At 32.6% G+C, this 18996-nt stretch overlaps 1 protein-coding gene across 1 annotated transcript; it reads right to left on the bottom strand.

Annotated features, from left to right (window-relative positions):
• Positions 1-13271: 13271 nt before the first annotated feature.
• On the bottom strand, positions 13272-16370 carry LOC149150896 (uncharacterized). The gene is made up of 7 exons (XM_089442978.1): positions 16304-16370; positions 15753-15850; positions 15283-15320; positions 15037-15109; positions 14882-14929; positions 13521-13586; positions 13272-13436 (listed from the first exon to the last, which is right to left on the bottom strand). The coding sequence occupies exons 1-7, from the start codon at positions 16368-16370 to the stop codon at positions 13272-13274; spliced, it is 555 nt and encodes a 184-aa protein (XP_089299104.1).
• Positions 16371-18996: the final 2626 nt, after the last annotated feature.

The following is an 18996-nucleotide window of genomic DNA, read 5'->3' as shown; positions in this document are numbered from 1 at the left end:
AATTAGTTCCTCACTTATATTACTAAGCTTAGGGAAAAAAATTAAAAAGGTAAAAACAAAAATAACACAGAAGACCACTCTTCAACAATGATTTATTGCTTTCATATTAATTTTGATATGTTTTTTATATGGGTGATCCTCCAACAAGAATTCTATGTACCATCCTAAGGTATCTTGTTTTCTACTACCCCTACTTGGATACTTTACTTTAGCCAACTATGGAACGTCTGTTGATCATTTTAGAAAGTTTTCATTGTAAAAAATCCTACATTTATGCATTTTGTAGCTACACCACTTCTACTAAAGTTTTATTGCAAAGTTGTTTTAGTCATTTCTATGATTTTTACATAAATCCATCTACTAATAATGATTAATCTTAAAACTACTGATTGCAATTCCTATTCATTCTACAAATTTTGATTCATATTTATGTTGCTCCAACTACTAATCATGACCATTTAGGATTATATTTTTACTATGATTCACATTCATGTTGTTGTTGCTAGTGTTGATAATCAATATCGTCTTATGTTTCGCATATAATACTCTATTGTTTAGTCGCTTCCTACCACATAAGCAATTCAACCACCTTGATATTTTGGTAGGTATAATTGTTTACTTTCTACTTATTTAATAATAAATTTGAAATGTGCAATGTTTTTAGTTAGATTTCCTTACATACCCAAGGATTGGCTACTCCTTTAGTTAGGGGTAGTATCTGTGCATGCCTTTCCATAATAAATATGTCATTTTCATCCATGCACTCACCCAATTTTCAACCAATAATGGTAGGTTCCTAATGGTTTCCTTTTCAATGTATGATGGTTGTGGACCGGCTACATGCCTCTTAAATGATGATACCTATCTCCCTTGCGCGTTTCTATATCTATTTACACCTCATCATGTTTTCATTATAGCTATGGTTCCTCCACAATTCTATCACAACTAGAATTAATGATTGAAATTTCATTCTCTCCGTGTAATTTGAAGTATAATATTAAAATATCTAAACATGTTATGTCTTCCATAAACATTCATGGTGGGAAAAAAAGTTATCGATCATGAGATTTAGGCTATAGATACCATAAGAAATGACCCTGATGTATTAAATATTTTCATAGCTCGGTAGTGTGGATGGTGTATTTCGACATATTATAGGGTTTTTACAAGGATATTATAGTGGGTTTTCTTGCAAGCTTCATGGAAAAACAATAGAGCTATGAGGGTTGTTAAGTCTAGTTGCCACGGAAATTATTACATGTGTAACTAAACATACTTCCATATGATAGTACTAGATTGAACAAAAAATTGTAACCAATGTTGTTTATAGTATGTTTATAAAGGGAAATATAAGTTTTATGGCCATAGAAAATGGGGTTGAGTGAAACGAGTGAAATTCTCTTCCCTCACCATGGCACCATGTGTCTTTGTGCTTTCAAAAGTTCCAAATATGTGAAATTGTTTTTGTTTTATTTATTTTTCTATCACTTCAAATTTAAATCATATTAACTACCAAGAAATTATTCTTCTTTTCTTGTCTAGGAGGAACACACACATGTTCTACCAAGAGGTAGACATAAACCATTTGATTTGGGGAACTACACACATAGAAAAATGTCATCTATTACAACCAAGAAAATATGTCCAACTCTAGTTTAAATTTCATGAAGAAATAAAGTCTAATCATGAATTTGATATTATGGATGTTGAGGAAGGTGATTCATATGAAATACCAGAATGGGATGGTGTATAGTTATAAATAAACTATCCAAATGATTCATAACATTTTTCAACTAATGTCATGGAGATAGTTGAACCAACTAGACTAGAAAAATCAAGAACAAAAAACCTCTAATTGGTAGGATTCATACTTTGTCTCACATTTCCAAAAGTAAAAAATCATGTTGAAAGTTGTTATAATTCAACAAAAGATTGACGTAGAAAAATGGAAGGTTGTGTAACTGGTTCACCTTGGCTTAGGAGAAGCTAAGAAATTTTGAAGCTTAAAGGAATTTGAATATATTGATTCACATTATGACAATGATCTTTTCTTGGTGATGATCTTGGTCCTATTGAAAAACGAAATAGAAAAATGAAGTTGTTAAAACCCCAAGGTAGAGAAAATGAGGATAGCTAATTGCATAATGGAGAGTCAAGTAAGAGAATTTGGAAGAAAGGATTAATTAATTGATGAAATAGGTAGAGGAACTCAATCAATTGAATGAATTAAGAAGGAAGAAGGAGAAAGAGGATTTGATAATTACACAATTTTTGAGGTCTAAGGTACAAAATATAGAATAAGGAAAAAAACTACGAGCTGCCATTTAGCTTATTCAATAGTATATTGTGATTTTCCTTCACTAGTATACCCCCTATTTTTGAAAGAGAAGTTAATTTCCCTCCATTTGATAAACTGAAATCTAGGAATCCAACACATATTTTTGAGTATGATAAGTTCATTGATGAGTTCTATCATGCCAAAGAGGAAAAAAAATATTTGTAAGCTCTACTAGTGCAACCTATTACTCAAAGGAAAAGGCAATTGGAAGACAAACCCTTATCTAAGGGATGCATATATTTGTGACTTTTATTCGTTTATGAAAAATTAGATTTCATGGTTCAATGCAGTCTCTATCATTTTCTTTGTGCAACATGATGAAGACCATTGGTTGCGTGTAGGCCCAAACCGTTCTTAGTTGATCCCTGATAAAATGAAAATGTTTAAGGTCGACAATTTTGTTTCTTATTTCTAGAAGGCCATAAGATTGGAAACATCATTGTGTGACAATGGTGTCTCTTTGAATGAAGAGGAATACTTGTTCTCTTTTAACACAAACAATTACAGTATCCCTTGAACAAAAGAGGTGTGAACCTCTTACTTTTGACAAATTTGAAATTGTAGTTAACCATTTTGAGGAATACATTATATGTCTAAAAGATAAAGGGATTTAGTGGGTTAGATTGAACGTTTAGTTCCTTACTTTATGAAATCATATTGATCTCATAGAATAATAATAGTATTTGAATTCTATAGGGATAAACTTGTGTTATTATGTAGAACAAGAGAAAGGAGAATGTTCCCTTAATTGAAGCAATATTTGCATAAATATTCTTCCATCATGTCTCTCAAAATCATATTTGGATGAGTGACTATGTTACATGGGGGCATGTAATTGCTTCCGTTTTGGTAGTTGTTCAACGAAAAAAATGGAGTCCTTTTTTTCAAGTGATATGTTTGATTTACTTTACTTTTTCCAATTACTCGTAACATAAATATCCTTTTTTGATACTAAGAGGGGTATGAGATAAAGGTATATATTAGCTTATACAACTATGCATTTGCAACAACTATTCTAAATATACTTTCAAATCACATGTTCGTATCTATCTACTTGAATTATTGAAAACATGTTTCAAATTGCTACATATGATGTTACAAAACCCATCAACAAGTTATGAGACAAGATAGAAGATACTAGGGAACTTGTCTTGTATGGGTGTCACCATAGAAGATGTTTGACAACCAATTTATTATAGGTTTTCTATGAACCATGCTGGAAATGATACATTGTAAGTTTAGATGGCATCAACTTTGGATTTCTATTTGTAGGAAGTGATTAATATACTTGATATTTTGAAATTTGTGTCAATACATCATGTGGTTATGTGCTAAATATTCTTTCTTCATTAGATTTATTGTTAAAATGAGTTTACTAATTAGGTGATTCTAATAAGTAGAATTTGAATGGCTTGGAAATTTGTAATTCTCAAGCACACTCTAAACAATATTTCTTTAATAGCTTAAAACTCCTATAACTTCTAAAAGTATATTATTATTATTATTATTATGTCTCATAATATTCTCATATTAATCTAAAGTGAATTCTATATTTATAAGATCGAATTATGAATTTGGTGTGGTTGAAATTCTTACTTTATGAATTCTTTTTCATCGTGTTAACTCTAAGGAGGAAGTGCCAATGCCATAAGATAGGGGTTATTTCTATATTAGTAAATATTTGTAGGTTTTAATCCCGTACAGAAATTACCTGCATACGAATTCTAAATCACAGAAAAATAAACACTGCCAGAGCATAACACATAAAACACATACACAGAGATTTTCCTCTGGATCCCAAAACCGAGACTACTAGCTTGATTTTTCATTATATTCCTTTCAATGTTACAATACATATTCATACATGCCGAAGCATCCAATACCATCGACCGAAAACCATCGCGTCTAAAACCATCGACAGAAAACCATAGGTAGGTTCGCCCAACCTAATATAGGGTCCAAAAAAAATTTTCCCGGGGCGCTGCCCCAGACCCCGTAGAGGGGGGCTACCCACCCCCCTCAAACCCCCCCTGTGACCCCCCCGTTGCGCAATCGGCGCAACGAAGGGGAGGCTCCACCCGCCCTCTAACCCCCCGGTTTACTACGTCGGTTACTCATGGAAAGAATATAACACAACCCAACAATATTTACATATTTTTTAAAAAAAATTTTGATTTTTTCTAATAAATGTTAATTTCATAATTCAATTAATTAATTTTTTCTATGTAATTGCTACCCCCTAATTATTCTTGTTTTTGCAATTAAAATTCTTTGTAGACTAGTAGTGGTTAATTATAGGATTGGTGATTGAATGTTGGATTTCATTGTGGGTTAATTATTAAACATAATTATTCTAGTATAAAGTTAGATGGTGAAGTAATTTCCAACCTAGATTGAATCCTTTGATTAATTGTCCTACAATGCATGTTAGGGAAATTAGTGTGTAATACCCCTTTGTTTCTGTAATGATTGTTTTGTTTTCAGGCTAAAGTATGTTAGATTGGATGGTGGAAAAGCAATGATTTGTTTAGTGAAAAAATATAGTAAAGTGCTTATTTCATATGTAATATTTATTAATAAATAAAAGGGTTGGAATTACTTTTGAATGAGCCATTTCAGTATGAGATTATTGCCAAAGAACGAAAAAATTAGTAGATGAGATCGATATAAAAATTCGATAAGATTTAATGGATAGGATAAAATGATCTATTAAATCTTTTATCTAGAGAAAGATGTTAATTAAGGGTAAGAAGAAAGCACCACGATAGAGAAAAGCGGGATTTAAAGGAAAATCCTAGGCAAGTGGAATTTCATAACCATAAAATTGAGACGTGACTGAGGGAAAGATATGTTATGGAAGAAAATGTTTAAAATACCTACTCAAGGAATGAAGAAGGTTTATTTTCCTCGCAAGCACATCTCATCTTGAGGGGAGCTGGAGGCTTAAGTTCAAGGTTGGGAGGAAAGGTGCTCATTTCCAAGTGTTCTCGTGTCCAAGATTTTGGTTAGAATTTATGTTATGATGTATTCAATACTATAAATGGATTTAAATAGATTGTTAGAATTTATGTTATGATCATTTCAGTATTGTAAATGGATTTAAATATATCAGTAGAATTTCTGTTACACTACTTTTAGTACTGTAAATGGTTTTAAATAGATGGTTAGAAAGTTTGTTGTGATACTTTTAGAACTGTAAATGGATTTAAATAGATCATTATAATTTTTTTTACGATGCTTCATTATTGTAGATGAATATATATAAATGGTTAACACTTCTATTATAACGTTTCGAGTAATGTAAATGAGTATATGTAAACGAACATATGAAATTGAGTAGGTGAAAATCAGTATATGTAAAGGAATATATGAAATTGATTAGCTGAAAATGAATATATGTAATGGTAACATAATGTGTTTTTGAAAATTCACTTGAAAAAAAAAACAAAGAAAGGAACTAACATAATGATTATAATACTTTATTTTATACCTAGGGGTGGATGAAGTACTTGTGCATGGAATTGTAGCGAAAGTTTTTGTGAGTTGAAAATTACACATATGATTACATTAGATAAGCTATCATTTTCCTTTCTGGAAGACTAGTTATCCAAATTAAAGGTCAAAGATGTTATAGAAGGTGGGATAAGTAGATTAAAGACCTACCCGAATAAGGAAGATTACGCAAATGCAAGAGTTGGGTGCATGCATATATTTACACTGTGCTAAATCCATTCCGTTTATAATTTATTTTAATGTTAGATTTAATTAGAGTTGTTCAAACAATGATTGGATGGATGTTGGAAAGAGGAATCAAAGTTGTAAAGCTACCATAAAGCCATAGGAATGACAAATACATATTATTCTTGGGGTCACAAACTCTCTAAACATAGTCAATTATTTTTACCTATTCTTTTGAAATGTACAAATCAGCACATCTGAGTAGCTACATAAAACAAAATTTTAGGGCAGTTATCATTTCTGAAGCCACGAAAGGATTCTATAGCCAAACCATGAAAACAAACGTTATAACAAAAATTTTTATAAGCAACTAAATTCAATAATTCCATTAGGAAGTACAACCAATTATCTTTGAAGTAACAAAGAATACACAAATGAAAACGAGACAAGCCTTAACTATTCAACCTTCCTACTTCAACGATTTTACTTGATGATGTTACAACTTAAAATACAACATAGACCATGATAGAAACAAACATTAATATCAATAAAATCAGAGGTATTAACTGATATTTTTGCTTCAAATATATTCAAGAAATGACCACAAACAGTCCACATCATAAAGGAAAGATAAACTTTGAAAATGAAAATAATATGCACTGAGTTGGGCGATGCTATTGAATTAGAAATTGATAAATAGAAAACAATACATATGTTAGATCTTCCACCCCAAGGAAAGGGGCATTCACTTTATTTATGTATGATACCTTTGGTATAAATTACAAGGAGACACTTGGTATCGAGACTAAGGTAATGTTTATAGCGGTCTCATAAATAGAAAAAAAATAAATATAATAATCACATTGTAACCCCTTCACCAGAGGGGACGAAAAACAAAATGGGACATAATTGTCCTCAAAAGGGTAATATGATGCTAATTTGGCCTCAGAGAACAATATCCTTTACATATTCCAATAACAATGACAACATAGAAATTTTAAAGGAGTCACCCGCATTTGGTAGAGCCCAAGTAATTGAGTATCATCAACCTAGAGGAAGCAGCGAGTTGGGCTTCTAATTTGCAACATAGCTCGATTTCACGAAATGAACTATAACCAAAATACCAGAAAGGAAACCCTCACCCCTACAAGATGAGTATAACAGACATTATTAGAACCATATTGATAGAAAACAATTCTATCTACATTGTAATAAACCAAAAAAAAGGAAATGATATTTTCTTACCTAGTAAGTATTCAATACCCATGCGAACCCTCTTGAATACCCACGAGAGAAACTTTTAACTATGTAGGATCACTCATAATAGTGGAAGTAGAGGAAAAAAGTGGCTATGTTTGATAGGTTACAGGGGTATGTACCTCTGGGGTACGTCAAAACAACACTCTAACTCTGGGTCACCGAACTCAACTGGGGTCTCGTGGCTCTCTCAGAAGCCGATCAGACTATGCCGGAATTACCTCGTGTAAATGAAAAAGTGACTAATAGAAAAAATCTGCACAATAAGTGAAATTATGAGAAGTGAGGAGACCAATTTACTTGAAAGGAAAAATAAACAAAGACCAGGAGTGTTGAAGGGAAAGACCCTCGTCATACATGACATTTTTGAAATAAGCAATCAAAACAAAGAATAATCAATCTAGGGTCAATTACAGAATCCATAGACTACCAATTACAAGCGAACAAAGTCATTTACACAAATATATAAAGAGATAGGTTACCGGTAGCTAAGGACATCTTGAGAAGTTGACGGAGGGAGCCATAGTCGTTCCTCTATGTCCTCAACTAGGTGTTGAACGCTGAGATAACACCTTCCAGAAGTGGTTGTGGCCATCGTACAAGTAGCAAAAGAGGCAGAGGAAATCAAAGACAAATGCAAAGGCGATTGAGAATAAATGGTTAGGGTTCGAGACTCTGATTTCCAACCATTAATGTTCCCTATCATCATCTTGACCATTCAAGGGTAATTAGGATGATCACATGCCACCACATGGAGGAAGGTGACATGGCGACAACAAAATGCATACATAGTTCTAAAGAAAACAATAACCCTTAGCACGAAATACAATGACACAACCCTCTTAACCAAAAGTGATGAGGAATTAACCACACACATGTGCTTCTTAACTATGGACATATGTTGTTGTTGGAAATTGATGCCTCATTAGTACATATATGAATTTTGTGAAGGACTTTGGTATACCAAATAAATAGATCAGCATATAGTTAGAGAAAACATCTCTAGGTTGAGAAGCATTATTGTCTCAATGAAATAAAAAACGATGGAATCCAAATATATCTTACATATGCTTGAGTGGGAGATATAGAGTGACAAGGGGGGTGATCATGTAACCCTCACTTAGTTCTAGGCTGTTATATATATATATATATATAACACTTATGTGATAAATAAAGGAGAATTAAAAATAAAAACCAATTCTAATAGAAATAGAATTTTAATTTTTTAAGGTATGTGACATAGTGTTAGAAAATAAATGTATATTGCGTATATTTTGTGCAATCACTTGGAAAAGAAACTATGGACTTTTGAGTTGACAAACAATCTATTGATAATTGATTTCATTTTAAAATAGTAATTGATTATCCGAACAAGTGCAATTGCATAATTGCAGGTTACTCAAGGTAGAAATTTCTTTTGGTGCAAGGATAACTATTGACTAGTGTCCAAAGAAATACGAAGAGATAGATAAAATGGCCCATGATCCCTATCTAAATGTTGTCGATACTTTTATGAATATAATTGTGTGCACATTGCTAGACATTTCTCAAGCAATGGGAGTACCTAGTAGGTACATGAAAACACCTAGTAAAGAGAATTGGACCATTGTCCAGAGAGAATTTAGGTATTTTTTTGGCATAAATGATCATGTGATCTACTATTAAAGAATTCCTAACAACAATAATGAATACAATCTAATTATATTTCTCGACACTAATAGAGCTATAAATATAGACATAAGGTTAACTAATGCATATGTATTCTAGTTCTTTAATGGAGTTATAATTTGGAAGAGTGCAGGGTAGTCGATCATGCCACTATTAAAAATGGAATCTAGATACATGGAAGTTGATCATGACAGACAAGAATTTTCTTTCTTGTAATAGTTGTGTTTGAAGATTAGGTTTGATCGAAAAGTAGAAAAAAGAGGTTGTTACAATCAGACTGCAGTATTGCTAGAAATGAACTAGGCTTACTAAGCATCCGAGTACAAGGAATACTGGTATATAATACTATTTTGTGAGAGATATTGAAAACAAATATGAAGTTTATATCAATAAATGTAAACATAGTGAATAATGATGCAAAATTTATGATAAAGTCAATGAGTGTTGCAAAGTTCTCATGGTGCAAAAAGGTAGTAGGCATTGCTGCCCTAGGCCACTAAAGTATAATATTGTTTTGACCTACAAATAAGATAAAAGAGTTAAATCATTGAAGTGTTATAATTATTTGCAGTAAGCTAGTTGGTTGGAGATTAGTTTTCTAAACTAGCTAGTTGAGTGGATAGAGTAAGGTTGAGCCTTAATGAACAAGCCGAGGGGAATTAACTAGGAATATAATTGAGTAGATAGATAAACTTAATTGATGGTTTTATTTGGATTTTTGACAAAGAATTAATGGTGATAGCCATATTCTAAATTTATGGTGCAATCAAAGAGTTAACATTTATTTGACATAATTGAAAGTAACTATAGTTCAGAATTTGTGTAATTAACTAAGACTAGTGGTTTTATCGTAGTCAATTAGATCGACTACAGTAGAATTATGTTAGAAATGATTAGGAAACCCAATATTTAGAATATTTTTCCCAATAGTATTCAACCATTTGTGACTAATTTGAGAGATAATAATTAGAGTTTTCATTGACTATAAATAAAGCATGATGTAAGGACGGTGGAATGTAATGAAAAAATCATAGTTAGTAAGGATTATGTAATGTATGAAGGAATTTATTTTAGGTGTGGATGAAGGTAAAATTTCATTTTATTATACTATATATTTGGTCAATAATATAAGAGTGGTGAATCTCAATGGTCAACAAAGTTTCGCTAAAGATTTCAACGGTCAAATATTTTTTCACTATATAAATATTTATGTGTATGATTTTTTTTTTACTTTTTGTTTCTCATATATCTTTGAAATTTTTATGGTAATTGATATATTCAAACTGGTTTATATATTTGGTCAAACTTCTTATTCCTAAAAAAGAGCCAACCAATTGGAATTGGTTACCCAATAACACAACTAGTAGAGGTTATATTGAGGGACATACTAACACTAATGCATGTAGAATTACATAGTTGTTGGATGAGCTAATGGATTCCTATGTTTAAAGAGGGAGTCTTTCCAAGTGATCCAAACTCCCCAAATAATTGTTAGGGGAAGATATATGCATTCTAAGATTGTTGATCATTGCTAGATATTTAGGACATCCTCAATGGAGGGTCTCTCCCACACAAAAAAGGACACTACAATTCTATGAATTTTATTCCAAACCTCCTTTGATAAAACACATTCCATAAACAAATTGTAGTTTCTCCTGATGTTTAGACAACATATCGTGTCGGAACATGAAACCATCATGTTTGCATCTTGTCGAATGTGATAGATTTATTGTGCAATAAGTGCCACAAGAACAATTTTTTTCTTTACAATAAATTTTAGTTCCAATAGGTTCTTTCTGACCAAGGATCAACATTAGGTTTTAACTCCTTGGAAAGAGTTGAATATCATAACTACAGGTTGTACTCTTTCGAGGGATCTAAGGAGTAGAGAAATTGGTTGTGTTTCTCAATTAGAGAGATGCAATTATTTTGATATAATAGGTTGTTTGATGGAGGAGCATGATTCCCTTTGCTTCAAAGTTTCTCCATTCTAGCCACATGATTTTTTCATTCATATAATCCATCCTCATGATTTAATTTAAGTAGAAGAATAATTTTATATGAAGTTTATTGATGAAGTAATTTGGAAGGAGATGATTGTTTTGACATTCTATTCAAGGATTCTTCTCTATGATAAGTTGTGCCTCATTTCCATTTCTCTAAACAATACATTTTTCTATGAAAGGAAATGGTTTTAGAATTGATATCTATGTAATTTAACCATTATGGTGTTTCTTATCATATTTCATTATTCACTCAACATTGTTTTCTTGAGGGAAGCTGGGAAATTTTTAGGCGCTAATATTCACTAATTTCCTTTTTTTCTAAAACGATTCGCCAAAATTTTATAGTATAAAATTATTTCACCTTAAAAATCGCCAAAACAATCATATGGAGATTGTATAAATTATTAGAAGTTTGAATATTTTTTCAAAAATATTGTCAAACATTTTATAGATTGCATATGATGGACTACAAGATTCATCAAGGTTTCTAAACTTCAAGATAAATTTCCATCCTCAAATTTTTCCCTGGAGGGGAGCATTTTTCCTTGGTAATTTGGGATTAAAGGGATAAATCTTGGATCAACCATCATACATTTTTAGTTGATAGATCTGTGTATAAAAATATATATATATTCTTTAGTCCCCATGCTTCCAACACTTTTAGGGTAGCATATATTTTCTACGAAGCTAGCATGAGGGGATTTTTGTCTTCACATGCTTCCCAAATGAAGTAATAAGTTAGCTAATGGATTTTGCTAAAAAAAAAATTGGCATCCATGCATGTGAGGCTGAACATATTGGGATAACTTCTAGAACAAATTTCATTATAGGTAATTGAAATTCATTACATAACCATGACCAAGCATGGACTTTTCCAACTTAGCAAGGAGCGAAAGCCAATCATTTTTGTGATAATCATTTTCTTTTCAGATGCACCCCAAGTTATTGAAACCAAAACCTATATCTTCATTATGAAGAGAGAAAATTTCCTTTTTTCACTTCTTATATACGCCAGGAAAATAGAGAGGATTTGGATTTGTTTACGAACATGGCCATGGGAAAAGTGTTACAAAGCACATCCAATATTTACTTCATAGAATATTAATATATCATATACAGACAATAAGTGCGCAATGTACGAAATAAGTCTAAGTATAATACCTTTCAGTTTTCCATTTCTCATCGCCTTTTTTATCAATCTTCTAAGGGGTTCTACAACTAGGATGAAAATGAGGGGAGAAAGAAGACATCCTTGTCAAAGTCCTTTTTGCATTTTCTACCATGCTTTTGTCAAGTGTTTTATATGAAGAGTGAATGATGCAATGTGTGTCAATTTATTTCATCCTTATAACTAAGGGTCTTTTGGTTGCTAGGGCGAATGGATTGAAGGCCATATTACGTAGAACAATAGCTTCGGTTATTTGCTTATCATTAAAGAAGCCAAATTATTAAAAGGAAATGTTGTCAAAGAAGATATCCTAGAATGAACCTGATATAATATTAGACAATATTTTATAAATGTTGTTACAACATTATGATTATCTGATTTAAGAATGAGTACAATCAAAGTGGCAATGAATGCTACTAATATTTGATTAGAAATACTAAGTTACTAGTAATAAATCATGTCTTAAAAATTAAAAATCCATAAGAAACCCATCCAAACCTACCGTCTTGCCTTTATAAAGTCCTTTCAATGTGAAAGCCATATCGACCTATTTCTTTACAAAATCAATTTACAAATAATTTATTTTCCAAATCCTTCTACCTCTCTTCTATATAACAATACCTTCCTTCCCTTTTCCTCAATTTCTTTTTGTTTGTCAACCTCATCGTTTTTCTTTGATTTACCATCAACCCTAAATCACATTACTTGTGTTTCCTTTCTAATGGTTACGAAGTATGAGAAGGCAAATACTAATGACCACACAGATTCACAATGATAGGTATAATCTAATCGTTGCAAAACACGGAGCTCTACGGCATATGTCGATCATATTGACTAAGGTATTGTAATTATACATCCAAATCCCCTCCCATCCGTTTTCCTCGAACTAATGATCTGATTAAACGTTTAAAACCATGAGAACTGAATAAAACCATTAAAAATGTCTTAATGTTTAAGAAAATCCCGATGTAAGATTAACATTTATATAAAAAGAGTTTCGATTATTATACATATCTAATATCGCTAAAGCATTCATTAAAGGATTTTCGAGATCATTTATGCAATTTATAACAAGGTTACAGATAGTAGGAATTTCCCCTAGGAAGAGGCAAGGTTCCAATGGGTTTTCAAGGTTCCCCACTTCCTCATTGATAGATTATGCAGTGACAACACTTTTAATAGTTGTAGTTGCTCCTCTTGAACGCCGAACATTTTCGGAGCTCTCTCTATCTGTTTCCCATATCTCGGGCAAAGCTTCCCTAATTTTATGAATACTTTCAAGGGAAAAATCCACACCCTCTGTTTGGAATGAAGTGCCCACCTATTTACAGTGAAGGCTAATATTAATAATAGAATAAAATCGGACCAGCTACGACTTCTTGCAAAAAGCATCAAATTGTCGTACCAATACAGTATGCAGGCCTTCACGTTTTCCTACTGCTATATTTCGGGGACTCTCATAAAATAATATCTGCAAGAAAACAAAATATATTTAAACACAACTTTTACGAAAGACACTGTATAATGTAAAGAAAAATGCATGCTTTGCTATGTCCCTTAAAGAATAAATAATTAAGTATGTGATGTGGATATGCAAGGTTGCCAAGTTGTTTTAAGACTTCATAGTAGCATATTCTCTGTGGAGTTCCTCTTTTTTGAAAAGGGACCCTATCTAAAGATTAGTGGATGATTAGGAGGTATGTAAGATATGATAAACCCATCAGGAATTTCTTTCCTGTTTTAATGCCATGCCACAAAACTTCAACTCTATGTTTCGGGACTTAATTACCGTCGGCTGCAAGATTCTCTTTGTCTTGTTGAAAATGGATATAAGTAGATGATTATGCGCTATGGAGGATGTGATTACACTAATGGATATATCTACCATGAAATCCTGCGGTAATATAATTTTTCAAAAGACAATGAAGCCATTTACATTGGAAAAAGTTTCTGCATTTAGATCAGATGTGACTGACTAGATGGCCATTTCTTGAAAAGATATAAATACTCCTCAACGTGGAGCAGACAATGACAATACTCTCTCATGTGAAGTGAAAAAGAAAAGTCTAGTATGATTATTGTATTTTATGGTATGTGCCACTAATATTTGTTATGGTTTATTAATGTATTTATAATTATTAATTTATTGATTAAGAATCATGATGTAAAAGTACTGAGGTGATCAAAATGGAATTTCACTTAAATAATAGCTGCGCCTGACATGATTCCTCATGGTTCCTCCCTTACAGGAAAATATAAGAAAACCCTAAAAATCTGATTACACTAACAAAATTTGACACCAGTATATACATTTTTTTGTTTTTTTTTAAACCAATATAACACAAGTCCATGCCTATTCAAATTGCAAGGAATGTAACTATGTATTCCTACAATAAAATCACTATGGCACAGAGTATATTCCCTACTCTTAAATATACAAATCTTTATTGGACACCAATATATATTGATCTCGATATGTGTTTATACAGTTTTTTAATAAACACAGAATTCATTACATTAGTAAAAGAATGATACACCTAACTGGAGATGGCTATCAAAGCCTTTTGCGTAACACACCATTCTTTGTGGGTCAACTTTTGCAACTCGAAGAGCCTGCCTTATGGCCTCTTTTGACGGCTTGCAAACAATGGGAGTCTTTTTTATTGTAGATATAGCAACGTCTTTACTGTTGTTTCTAGTACTGTGTGAAGGAGGGTTAAGTGTCTCGAATCATATTATGGCTTCAAAGAAATATCTCAACCCCACCCTGTTAAGGACCTCTGTGGCATGAACTCTTTCCCCATTCGTAAATATCTGTTTCACATACAAAGTATCTTTTCAAAATTGCCCAAAATCTCAGGATGCTCTCATCATGTATTACAATCATATAAATAAATGGAAGGAAAACCATATGTACTTACAATTTTCCTCTGATACATGCTTAATAACAAATTCTTCAGAATGGGGTCTGGTTTAAGATTCTCGTATCGCAGTCTTCCATGAACAAAAACTGTATAAGAAATATTGTTTTGAGATAAGCACGATAGCTCTTTTGGACATAAGCAATCAATTGCATTCCAATAAAGGTAAAGAATGAAAGGAACATCATTGTCAATTTTTTTTTATAAGATTTGTAGGGCAAACAAGAGATAATATTTCTTAAATACCTGTGGTAATCGTCGTAGTCAAATTCATAGCCTTTTTCCTGCATAGATCAAACAACATGGTGAAAAAATCACTAAATTCTTGAATGTGGAGAAAGTAGATCCCAATTGAAGTGGAATCCCCAGTCATGACCCTAACCAAATCAGATGAGAAGCAAAGTTTTGGTCTCAAGATTTTGCTATATGTCTCTTGGTGGTGTGGCGACCAATGGGCCAAATCTCATGGGCCAATAATACAAGACAATGGAATAATTATGGAAAGTGTATGTCAGTTTCTCAGCAAGAACGGTCTGGTGAATGAAGCTCATAATTCCATTCTACTTGCTACTTGTTAAATATGTTACATGTAGAATGTTGCAGAATGGCTCAGCAGTCGATTAGAGAAGTTACCCAGTCCCAAAAATAGTTATTTGAACCTTGAAAATTGAAATGCAATACTGAATTCCACCAAACAAAAATGATTGAATGCTTACCCTGATTCCATCCATGAATGTGCCATAAGTTGTATAAATTTCTTTTAACATGTCTGGGATTCTATTCTTTTCAATTCCAAGCTTTTGATTCGCATAATCTATCATAGAAAGAACCAAATCGCACGCACAGTTCAAATGTCAAAAGTGTCGTCAAAGGAGAAATCTTAATTGCATCTGAAATTGGGTATACTGAATGTGAATTCTAGTCGAGGTCACCTTCATGTTGCAAATCTCGAAGATGGGTATTCAAAATTCATATAAATGGCATCTAAAAAATTTTTGGAAATTTGTATATGCAACCTCAAACTTCCCAATGTGAAGCCAATTTTCAGACATGGCTTAAATTAAAATTTGAAAATACTATTTGAGTCCAACTAGATTATCTGCGATGTTTTTCGTGCATGCAACAGCAATTCCAAATCGTAACGGATATAATGTGTCATCCAGATCTAAAACAACAGGTTGGAATCAGAAATGAATACATATAGCAGTAGTTCGATATCAATCAAAAAAGGAGAAACGAAAAGGACAGAGAAACCTGTGATGCTTACAAAACAGAAGGCATTCATATCGAGGCCTCTGGTCTTTCACGAGTCGATTATGATCATCCCATGCCATTATCGACCACTCTGCAATATATATATTCAACCAATTATCGATCATTCTGCAAGATATATATTCAACCATTCTCATTCTAATTTATTCATTTCCATGCATACGAAAGGAAACAAGAATAGTGTACTAAATAGTTTAAAGAAACTCAATACCAATGTAAGAACCATCTAATACAATAATCTGTAAACAAGAGGCACTGTATATAATAGAAATGGCTATTCTGATGATAATATGGAAGAGAGAGAAGCGAATGAAGTGCAAGGTTGCGTGATTAAATGGAATGGAGCTGGTATTGAAGGAGAAGATTGTGTACCGTAAATAAATCTCCAATAGCTCCGATGACGTTATGCGATAGACTCGAGTATTGTAGATAGAATCCTCCTGCAAGGGCCCATGATTTCAAATTCATTTTATTCCATCATCAACCCACTCCAAATTATTTTGTTATTTATATGAAGAGGATTCCCTCATGCTTTTTTGAATTATAAATATGATAACGTGTGTGCCTCGTAGATAGCTTCCTTTTCAGTGGGAAACATGTTGAAGGGTATGAGGGATTTGGACTTTCGTCAGAGATTTTGCGGCTGAAAAGGCATGTCAAAGCAAATGCGAATCTAGAAAGAGCATTTGAGTGGTGGCCAGGTGATACAGAACTATCGTGAACCATCGTATCTTACTTTACTGATATAATCCTAACCATGGATAGAGTGAGGTTGGAGAATGGATATCACATCCTTGCGGATAACAATAGACAAAATTTTATTTTCTTTAAGGTTTACGATTTGTTAAAGCGCTTGGATAGTTTCCCACTGGAATTTTGCTCCACTGTAAGAGCAGAATGGCATTATATGTCCATGCCTTTTGAAGATAATCAATTCCCTTTGGAAAATGTTTCGAGAGGATGGAATATATTAAGAATTACGTGACAAAGCACACATATACTTTATCCTATCACCATCTTTCAAATTGCATTCTTTTGGAAGGAGAAATATTTAATTTATATTTTTATACACTTAGTGAGGATTTGTTTTAATTTTCCCTTGGAGTTTGGATATGATGGTTTAAACTTTTATAAAAAAGAGTTTAGCATGTCTCCAAAGAGTTTAGCATGTCTCCATGGTTGTTTGTGATAACACTTCTTTCTAATCATTATACTGGTTAGCACTATGTAATTTCCTTTAGGGTGAGAAATAATTACAAAGGTAAACACTCACCACTTTTAAGCTAGAATCTAGCCTTTCTAGCCTTGGAGTGGGCTCTCTTACTAAGTTTTTCTCACTCAATTAGATCACTGAATTATTTTATGATCTTAAGCTATTTAAAGTGCTCAATAGGGTATGATTCTTAAAGATTTTCTGGTAGAAAAGGAGATGTGTCCATTGAGCATGGAGTCATATTAAGTTGATTATTTTTCCTGTGATAAGCTAGAGAGAGAAAGGATCTTGTTCAGGGGAAAGGTAGGCAGTCTTGGTGATGGAATCAAATTAATTCATTGTAGGAGGGTTAGTGTGAGAGAAGGTGAAACAACACATAGAGTATCAAAATGTAGATAAACTATAAATGTTATTTTAAGAAGAAAACATAGATCACTTGGTAAACTAAAACAGAGCACCTTTTAGATGAATTTTGAGATAAGTTGAAGTTCAACCAAGCATGGATACATACAACTAAGATATGAAAATAACATAAGGAAACTTACAACATGAAAGAAGCACATCACTGTCAAGATCTGACACATGAATCCCTGACAACATGCAAAAAACTCTTCTTCTCCTATCTGACCAACAACCCTATACTATGATTTTTACATATTATATACATCAAATATATTCCATTGCCATGTATAAGGGTCAAATTCCTCAAAAGAAAACCATTCATCATCTAGATACATCAAACTATCACCTACCTTATTGAAAATTAGGAACTAATTACCTACTGCACGCTTTAGCTTGATACATTATCAAAGTTGGAATAGTCGTAAGAAACAATTAACCATACCATCCTAAGGATATATGACCTAAAAGTGCGATCAAAACAACTTTTGGAACCCAAAAACTCAAATTTACAAGTCAAAAGAGGATTATGTCAAAAGCACAAGATCTGTTGCAAATCTCCAATTTCGCAACAACTTTCGCAACAATCTAAATTGTGCATATTTCCGATCCATCTCTGACATTCTGAAGCATGTGGGTTGCCTTCAAATGTCTCTAAGAAGCTCATGAACTCATGAAACAAATTCAAAACTGAAAGGAAGCATCCAAAACACTATCTCCCTTTGTTATCAAATCAGCAGCAACTTTCGTAGCACTACAACATCTCTAAACTTTGATTTCTCCTGTGTGATTTTTATGGACAAAAGGACAAAAGTCATAACTTATTGGCATCCACCTAATGAAATTCAGCTTTGTGTTGTTTCTACAAGTATTCCTAAGTTTCCCCTCTTTCTCTTTCTTCTCGATTGTCTGGCCTCAGTCAGTTGTTGTTTTACTAGTCCGAGTCTCCTTTTTAAGACCAAATTCTATGTATACATATTTCTTACTTGCCTATGTAGAGGCAAGGTCCACTTCAACTTATGTTTGGCCTTGTTGATGACAGGTTCAACAATTTGCAATTGATTAAATAAGCTCAA

The sequence above is a fragment of the Pinus tabuliformis genome, chromosome 9, assembly GCF_031772625.1.
Source record: "Pinus tabuliformis cultivar Carrire ecotype Pingquan chromosome 9, CPIR1, whole genome shotgun sequence".
NCBI classification, from domain to species: Eukaryota; Viridiplantae; Streptophyta; class Pinopsida; order Pinales; family Pinaceae; genus Pinus; species Pinus tabuliformis.
The sequence above is the reverse complement of the archived record's forward strand: the minus strand, read 5'-3'. Positions and strand labels throughout refer to the sequence as shown.

Excerpts from the sequence above, each read along its gene's own strand:
- LOC149150896 (XM_089442978.1), bottom strand. The coding sequence starts at position 16,370 with ATGGCATGGGATGATCATAATCGACTCGTGAAAGACCAGAGGCCTCGA. Across the intron at positions 15,851-16,303 it reads ATATGAATGCCTTCTGTTTT|ATTATGCGAATCAAAAGCTT; the intron begins GTAAGCATCACA and ends TTTCTATGATAG. Across the intron at positions 14,930-15,036 it reads GCATGTATCAGAGGAAAATT|ATATTTACGAATGGGGAAAG; the intron begins GTAAGTACATAT and ends TATGTGAAACAG.